A 9138-nucleotide genomic window follows, 5' to 3' on the forward strand; every position below is an offset into this window, starting at 1 on the left:
TCATTGATTGACTTACTCCTTCAAAAGCAGAATTTTTGAAAGAAGATGCATAAGTAATAGTGAGCTATTATGTTTTGAGAATTCCTTTGTCCAAAATAACCATCATGTAATCAAGGTTAACATATAACAACACAAGTCTTATACACTAACTATTAATGAAATTAAAAAGAGATTAAAAATTATCTTCCCATAACTAGCAATGTGGCAAAGGAGAAATCTGGCAAATAATCCCTGCTGCACCTTCCAAATTTGAGCAAGATACTGGAGAAGACCGACATGCTGTACAAAGCAAACTGCCAAGCTTCCGAACTCATGGGTGGGAACTGAAGCATTTCATTCCTGTGCCCTTCCCTCTTGTAAATGACCCAAGCCATTCTCCCCTCTGCAAAAATTCTGAGTGTGCTACTGCTTATAAAGGAAGGAGGCGCCTTGGCAGATGAACAGTACTCTACAAAGAGGCGTGCCACAAAGAACAGCAGCCTTGCAAAATGGCTGCTAATCCTCAGTCTTGTCAATGAAGCTCAGCCTCAGCTGCCTTAACTAGAGCCTCTATTGAAAAAGTTCTTCCAGTCCTTTCTCAGGGAAACCCAGGAGCTTTGCTCTCCGAGAGTGTGCAATGGGAACACGTTCTGCTCTCGCTAAGGTCAGTGGGAGATGATGGGCATTCTGGGTGAAAGTAATTCTTTTATTCATCTTTGAAGAAAGATGACAGTAAGCACCTGCCACTAAAAAAAATATGAAATGTAGTTGTAAAAAGTCCTGCTTTCTACAGTTTTACATTGTATGATGAAGAGAGAGGGGAATATAAGCAAAGAAGGATGAGTGAGTATCTTGGTTCAGGTCAGGAAAAGAGATTTTATGATGTGTACATGCAGAGAATGCACAAAGTGGGAGAGGTTTAGTGAATATGAAGGAAAGAACAGAAGGATTTTATGTAATCATGCTTTGTAGCATTTTTAGGGGAAAAAAAAAACCCCATAAGAAGTTCCAAAGCCACTTAATAGGTCAAGAACATTTTGATGCTTTATATTGCTCTAAATTACAATAAATGAGCCAGATCATGAAACTGGCTTTAAATCTTGAAATAAATCCCTTTTGATGTCCATATTTCATGCTTTCAAGTAAGCACAAATACCAGATTCCCCAAGTTACTTATTTAATATTTTTAAGTTGAAAAACAGATGTGAAGAGAAACTGTTAAACTAGAGTCAAGAGAATACTTCAGTGATTTAGAATATAGCACAAGAATGAGATTTTATTTGAAAGAGGTTAGTTATTTGGCTTATACTTATAGATATTTAAATAAGATAAATTATGAAAATGCAGATCTATGTGTCCAAACAAAACTGCTTTCCAAGGTTGCAAGCACAATTGACAAGGGATATAAAAATCTGGCAACCAGAACCACCAGATGCCTTAAATTGTAATCACAGGTTTTGCATACTGTAATCAGAGCAACCTTACAGCTGTGTGCTTTAACTGGGCAATTGCCTAAGCCTACCATAAAATGTTTACCTTACCTTTAAGCCCAGAATTAACTCATTTTCTAGTAGTGTGTTTTCAAGTAACTCAGTGATAACATTTTCAAAGAAGTCATGCAGTTCTCTAATCCTGTTTGCAGAGATGACTTTGCTCAGATTCTCATTCTGATCTCTCTCTTGATCAGTCTTTGTTTGTTTATCTATTTATTGCCTTCTTTCTTTTTTTTTGTGGGGCTTTTTTCTAAATAAAATAAGACACAGTATGTTCAATGCTTTCTCATATGGTAGCTCTCTGATACCTGAGATGTCTCACTCCTTTTTTATTCTGTATGTCCTTTTTTTTTTTTCCCCCCAACATCCCTTCTAACTGCAGATGTGCACTGAGTCTGCCAGGCAAGGCCATACCCTTGATCTTTATAAAGGCATTACTTGACTGTGGTACAGAGGCAAATAAAATGCATTCTGGAGATATCCCTTAATTTTCTTTTAACAAAGAGGCATTTGAGAAAAGGTTGTTTTCAAATTGTCTATAATGATATCTAGTTCTCCAGCTTCAGTTGGTAAAGTTAATTTGGACTCATAAATTGTTTAATCTCCAGATGTCTAGCATTTTTAGAGGGACATGTATTAATTGTTGTTTTCAGTCTTTATGAAGCAGCATCTAACTCCAGTGAAAAATTATTTATTTTTATCTATATGAAAGCCTTCAGAATTTTGTATATTTCCTTGGACTGTGGTGCACTAAATACCATCTTGCACTGTTTTTTAAATTAAATTATGACTATGTTCTGACATCTCATACCCGAATCATCAAGGACCAAAGCTGTCTTACCATTACTACACAGTTAAAAGCCAGTGATCTTACTTCAACAGAAAAGAAGCAGCTGACCTAAAAGATGTCACCAAAGTTTTAAACATTTCCAACATATTTGGTCAAATTAGATTTGTCTGTGGGTGGGGAAGCTTTTGAAAATGAGGAGTATACAGGAGCAAAAGGTAACTCTTAAGAACCGATCCTGTGAATAGGGAAGAACTTTGCCAGAGTGTGATGGTAACTGAAGATATTCGTGTTAAATTCTCATGCCAAAACCCAGCTGATTGTATGCTGACTTTCAGTATTCAAAAAGTTTATCATGCAAAGAACACCTGGAGGCTGTCTAGAGGCTACTCTTAAATGCTTGTGGTACATCTGGGAAGTAAGTACACTTATGCAGCAGTAGAGTACACATGGGTCAAAGCTTGCACCAGATCTGAAATCTGTTGTGCGTTGCAATTCACCAGCTCTGTGGGGAGAATGGAGTGAACAGACAAATGATGCTTTAAAAGTTTGGTCACACTGTATGAAAAGAAATAATGCTTAATTCAAACTAAGCATGTACTTCCCGTTTTAGAGGTTTTAACTCTAAAGGGAACCATTCCAGGCAGATAGATCTGGCAGTTGATCTTTAGCTGGTCAAGAGTGGAATGGCTGTATCTGGATAGTGGTTTGGTAGAATATTAAATCATAAGCTGCTTTTTCCTCACTTCTATGGAAAATAGCCATACGGTAATGTTCAAAGCTCCTCCTCACTACAAGCCATTATTCACATCAAGACAGTATTCTCAAAATAATCTTTTAAAAAAATGAAGATATCAACCTGTTTTACCATTGTCCTTACATTAGGAATTGGTGGTGTTTTATAATCTGTGCTTCATTACATTAGCTATTTGGTATTAGCTAGTATCCTCTTTGTAGGTCTAGCATGAATCTCAAAAATTATTATGTTTCTCTTGTGAGAACAACGTTGGAATGAAGCAGAAGTTTGATTCTAGAAATTTCTAGAAATTTCCCCAGTGACTGAAAATAAAGAAATCACATGGCCTGGATTTTTAACAGTGTTTAAACATAAGCAATGACTCATGAAAGAAACATTAAATATTAGCAAAATTATTGAGAAAATGATATTAAAGCATGGAGAAAAATCAGACTGCTTTTGGATAATCCAGACATGTGGAAAGAAAGACTTCATGAAAGGTTAACTGATTTTTCTCCTTGCTACTAATTTTCTCATTGCTTTCCTTGAAAGCAGTGTACTCTCTTTTAAAGTGACTACCAAAAAAAGCCTTATTAGTTTAGACATATAAATTACTTTGCAATCAAGTATTTAAACCAGTTTTTGCATTCCTAAATATTAAGTATTTAAAGTATTTACAGTTTCTCCTACTGTTTCATGCCTTTATTTGAAATTCTCTCTGATAAAAATGTGCACATAACAGTGTTAAGTGACATCTGACCTCTTCTCTGACTTCTAGCCATGTGATGAAAAATGCTTTTGAAAATATTTAAGTCTAGATACAGGAAGATGACTAAACTCTTAAGCTTTTGTCTTCTAAAAAATTCCCATCGCTGCCAAAGCTGGTGAAGCTCCTCTGATGGTTACAATGGTGGGAGCACTAAGGCAGAAAAGCTTCCAAGTGCCCGCAAACATTCTCACCGCTGTGCCTTCTGCCTACCTCCTGCAAATCACTGTTCCTGCCTTTAGAAAATGGGTGGCCACACATTCCTTGTCATGTTTGCCCTTCCTCTCACAGAGCTTAACACTGGAAACTTCACATAAATGCATAATAGACATGGAAGAAATTTGTTTAGCAAGGCAGCCAGCAGGCTTACTGTACCCCCCACCCCCTTCCAACTTTTAAAGAATGCAACTATCTTCTCTCTTTCCTTTCCCATGTAGCTTGAGAATTACATCCAAGACAGTATGAAGAAAGAAATGGTAGAGATCCAGCAAACTGCAGTGCAGAACCAGACTGCAGTAATGATTGAAATAGGCACAAACTTACTAAATCAAACAGCTGAACAGACCCGCAAATTAACAGATGTTGAAGCACAAGTAAGTAATGAATTTCAACCTAAAAATGCTTCTGCTTCCCAAACACCTCTAACTATACATTTAACAGAGTTTAGTTACGCTATTCAGTTCAGTGATTAGAAGTCATTCATTTGAATCAAGAGCTCTACCCAGCTTAAGGAAACATACATAATTCCATCTCAAGCCCACTGTTGTCACTTGAAAGACATTACTGCAGGATTTGATGTCCAGCAAGACAATTGTTACAGTCATCTTTAAAGATAGTGTACTTAAAACTGATATACTATATCTAAGCATCAACTGGGTACTGATATGCTTTTATGCAACCCTTGTATATCTCTGTTGATTATTCACCTCCCACCACCAGATCTTGGCTAAAAGAGAGTTTCTTCAAACTGCCTTTGTTCCATTTACCAGGCTATTGCTTTGTAACATTTAAATTTCCATTTGTATTTTTAAAATCTCTTATCAATTAAAATGTATCTTTTAATGTTTTCACAGAGACTATAAGTGGGTTAACAGTTCATTTCCAGTACAATGCACTATATTATTTTTATTTAACAGAGGGATAAAAAAACCAGAGATGAATCAAGAAAAAAGGAATTAGGAGGAAGCTATGAGAAAAGTGTATTCACACAGAAGTAAACTTGCCTACTGTACATATTGTTCTCTAAATTATTTAAAACAAAAAAAGTGTTTAATTATTGCTTTAACAGAAAAGCATCAACTACAATAAGACATTCTGTGAAATAGAATTCAGATTTTAATATGTTCTAAGGACAAGACCAATCCATGTAGCAAGGCCTGTATTTGTAGTTTTTCTAACATGGTAGGAAAATTCAGATATATAATTCCCAACACAAACAGTGAATATAGTACGCATCACACAACATTTTATACAATGTAAGTAGCATGCAAAACCTAAAGTCTTTGTTAGACATTTTACTATCTGTAGAATTCATCCAATGAATTCAGTTACATTTTTTAACCTGAAATAAGCCTTTGTGAACTCTGATAAACTGATTCATAGCTCCCAGGTGTAACAGATTCAACTTTCTGATTGCATTATTCAGAAGTCCAGCATTTTGCACATGTTGAGAGAATGTATTTTTTAATTCAGAGTAACATCTTTATGGAAATGATTCAGTTATTTTCTGTTTAGAGGAAGAAAATAATCAATGTAACTTTCCTTCTCTGCTTGAAATTACTGGTGACTGGGTTAAGGGCTTAATTAACAACAAAAGGAAATTAAGCAAACAATTGCTCTCTCAAGGACACGTACTTTTGGCAATAGTTTTCAATTACACTTAAGTGTGAAATCATGTCCTGAATGACTGTTTAACATGAAGGACATGAGTAACCAATTATTCCTGCCAATGAAAGCCAAATTCTGCTGAATTAAAAAAAGCTGTTCTAAACCAATGAGAAAATATTTCTAGAAAACATGCCTCTAAGTAATGCAATCCGATATAAAACAAAAAATATCTTCCATGTTTCCTAATATTTGCATTTCTTTATTTAAAGATGCAAATAAATTTAGACAGTAAACAATACATATAGAAAAGGTAACACTAAAAGGCAAGGACTGAGTCAACAAAGTGTAGTCACATGATGGACACTTTAAAATACAAGTTGGGATTAAGGAAATACCTAAAAGGGAACTATCTGGCAATTCCAGGACTGGGCCAAGATTTCAACCAGAGACATGCAAAAGACTTTCTTTCCACACCAGATTGAGAAAAGTCAGCTTATTCTGTGGACACCACTGATAATAGTTGCAGTAATGTAACAAGAATATCAGAACAGAAGGGAAGGTATGACAGCAAAACTAAAGTATACAGTAACTCTCAACCACTGATCAGAAACATAGCATACTACTGAAATACTCCCAAAGATATATGGTAGTGTAACAACAAAATTAGTGCAACTTTGTGTAATCTTCTTTATTCTAATTCTATAAGCATTTGTGCCCAAATTAATTGTTCTTTTTTTTTTTTCCAATTATAGGCTAAAGTAGAGATTTGCATGATTTCACAACATAAAGAAATTAAAATTTGTTTAAAAGAAGTATCTTGATTTTCAAATATTTTTTAAAATTTTATTTAGGTATTAAACCAGACAACCAGACTTGAACTTCAGCTCTTGGAACACTCTCTTTCAACAAACAAACTAGAAAGGCAGATTTCAGATCAGACCAATGAGATAACTAAATTACAAGAAAAAAACAGGTAAGTTTGCCTATCAACCCAATGAAATGCTCTTCCCTGAAGTGCCCTTCTAATGGTTTTAGAAATAAGTGTATTCAACTAGAAAGATAAGGTCTTGTACAGAAGCTCCCTGCACCTAGCTACGCTTATTATAAAGGTCTTGTATTATTTAAGGCCTGGAGAAACATGCAAGTTTATTCTTGTGTCCTGTTTATATATCATTCTTCAATACCTAAAGTTCTCCTTTATATGAGAATCGTAAGTTTAAAAACTTAAATACTTCTCAGTACTTCAGTTGTAGCCAATTTATGTTCTTCTTCAGACTTACCCAGATGAAGTTACGCATTACATAGCCTGACTCAGACTAAGCCAGTGCAACCACATCTCAGTTTTATTTCTATGTAGTACACAGCTATCCTAATACACAGTCAGGTCATTGCCACCTTTTTTTCTGACCTGGTGAGAAAAGTCATATACCTAAGCATTCCTTACTAGTCAGTCTCTTGAAATTCAGACTGATAACCAACTATTACTCCTATTCGTTTCTGTACTCAGCTGTTGTCCAAAGGCTCATACCTTTTTTCAGCTAGTTTCATTTTCATATCACCAGGGTCTTATTTTACTTCTGGCAATAAACAGTTTACAGAGAAGTCTAAAAGCAGTAATAACAGTAAGTTTTCTCCTTCAAAGCCATGTTTTTCAATGAGAACCATATGTGCAAAGTGTTTTTTATTTTAAAAGAAATAGCTTAAAAAAACCAGGAGACATATTTTGACATTTTTGTTCACTACTTTACATTTATATATGCTCCCTAAAGGTTTTGTTTTGACATTTTTGTTCACTACTTCTTTACATTTATATATGCTCCCTAAAGGTTTTATCTACCAGCTTAATAAAAACAAGCATCTTTATCAAAAAGAAAGCAAAGTAAATACTGAATTTTAAAATGTCACTTTTTTGTGTGCTGAACTCAGCAGACTTTAGACTACCCTTGTAAAACCCACATAAATACAAAAGCATTATTTCTCACCTAACAAAAGACAATCTGATATCAAATTAATCTGCTTAAAACATATTTATAAGGTTCATGATTTTATTCAATAACAGTAATGGATTTTAGGTGAACTTCTCCCTTCTGGCCATTTATCTTTTAACATCAGCTTTCTCAAAGTCTGCATCAAGACAATTACCAATGAAATAATTTTCCAGCCAGTCACCTACTCACGCCCACTCCAGAACTAGAGATGGTAACACATTTTAGAGTAACTATTTGCATGTTTCCCTGTCTTAACAATGTAACATTTATTTACGTTAAGTAGATATTTTATTATAAGACATTTGAAAAGTTCATAGGTTCATCTTTAAATATGTTTCATCTTTTAAAAGGGCAAAACCATGAAATTTTTCACTCTTACAGCTAACCTGTGAGAGAATGGCATTCAAGACACTTCACAGTCATAAGTAATGGCTGCTTTGGGTCTACATCCATGTTATACGCCCTGCACTTCTAGCACTACTATACTTTTTTCAGGACCAAACTATATCTTCCCTTCCCTAATGCTGAACTATCAAACACCCAATTGTTACACTTTAAAAGGCTGCAATACAAACTATAGTAGGTACTGTTGTTTATTAATGTAGCAATTAGTTATATAATAAGTTAAAGCATATATATAAAACTAAACTCAGCTTTGATCTTGTTTTCTACTGCATGCACGGTATCAGAGAATGAATTTGAGTACTTATGAAGAAAAACTGCAACAGGCTTGATTCTCTTGACATCAGCTCAAAATTGTTTTTAAGGAGCCTAATTGTAATCTTTAATTTAGCTTTCTAGAAAAAAGAGTTCTTGAGATGGAAGACAAGCACACACTTCAGCTGAAGTCAATAAAAGATGAAAAAGACCAGCTTCAAGTCCTAGTAGCCAGACAGAATTCTATTATAGAAGAACTAGAAAAACAGTTAGTTACAGCTACAGTAAACAACTCAGTTCTGCAAAAACAGCAACATGATCTGATGGAGACTGTTCATAACTTGCTTACTATGATATCTACACCAAACTGTAAGTAAAATCAGACATGCTTATGTAATTTGAGTGACATTCCCTCATTTGTGTACATTATTACCTATAAAGTCTTACAACCAGTTTCCCCACACTTCTACTTCTAAAAAAGTGTATTTTTTTCCTTAAATTCTGTATCTGAGTTAACTAACCCATTTTTCAGAGGTTGGGGGGAATGACCACAACATTTATGTGGTTTCTTCTCAACATTTTGCTTATCTATTTTCTGTGGTTTATACTGCTTTGCCTGCCCATTTCTTCAGTAGTTCAACAAAACAGTGATGCCAAGTATCATTTGTCTCACATGGCATTCATTTATCTGCCAATACACACTCCCTTGACCATGTGTCTAGGTTAGACTGCATAATGTAGGCCTGTAGCTTTTCTTCTTGCCTCACAAAGGTTGCTTCAGCCACCTCTCATTGCTCTATGCACATAGAGTTGATCAAAGAAAGGACAAATTCTAGTGGCTGTTAAAGGCAAAAGAATATTCACTGGCCCATTGGCACCTATGTATGTCCCAGACAACAGAAAGC

The 9138-nt window shown here is 35.0% G+C and overlaps 1 protein-coding gene across 1 annotated transcript in view; it reads left to right on the plus strand.

Moving 5' to 3' along the window:
• The window catches only part of ANGPT2 (angiopoietin 2), a gene marked incomplete at its 3' end in the record, with an annotated part of 26933 nt that extends 18331 nt beyond the window's left edge, over positions 1-8602 (plus strand). Inside the window, exons 2-4 of the mRNA XM_010176241.1 lie at positions 4199-4354; positions 6440-6561; positions 8370-8602. Of these exons, the coding sequence (XP_010174543.1) occupies positions 4199-4354; positions 6440-6561; positions 8370-8602 (511 nt within the window). The remainder of the gene's footprint in view (positions 1-4198; positions 4355-6439; positions 6562-8369) is intronic.
• Positions 8603-9138: the final 536 nt, after the last annotated feature.

This window comes from Antrostomus carolinensis, unplaced genomic scaffold (genome assembly GCF_000700745.2).
Source record: "Antrostomus carolinensis isolate BGI_N321 unplaced genomic scaffold, ASM70074v2 scaffold13099, whole genome shotgun sequence".
NCBI classification, from domain to species: Eukaryota; Metazoa; Chordata; class Aves; order Caprimulgiformes; family Caprimulgidae; genus Antrostomus; species Antrostomus carolinensis.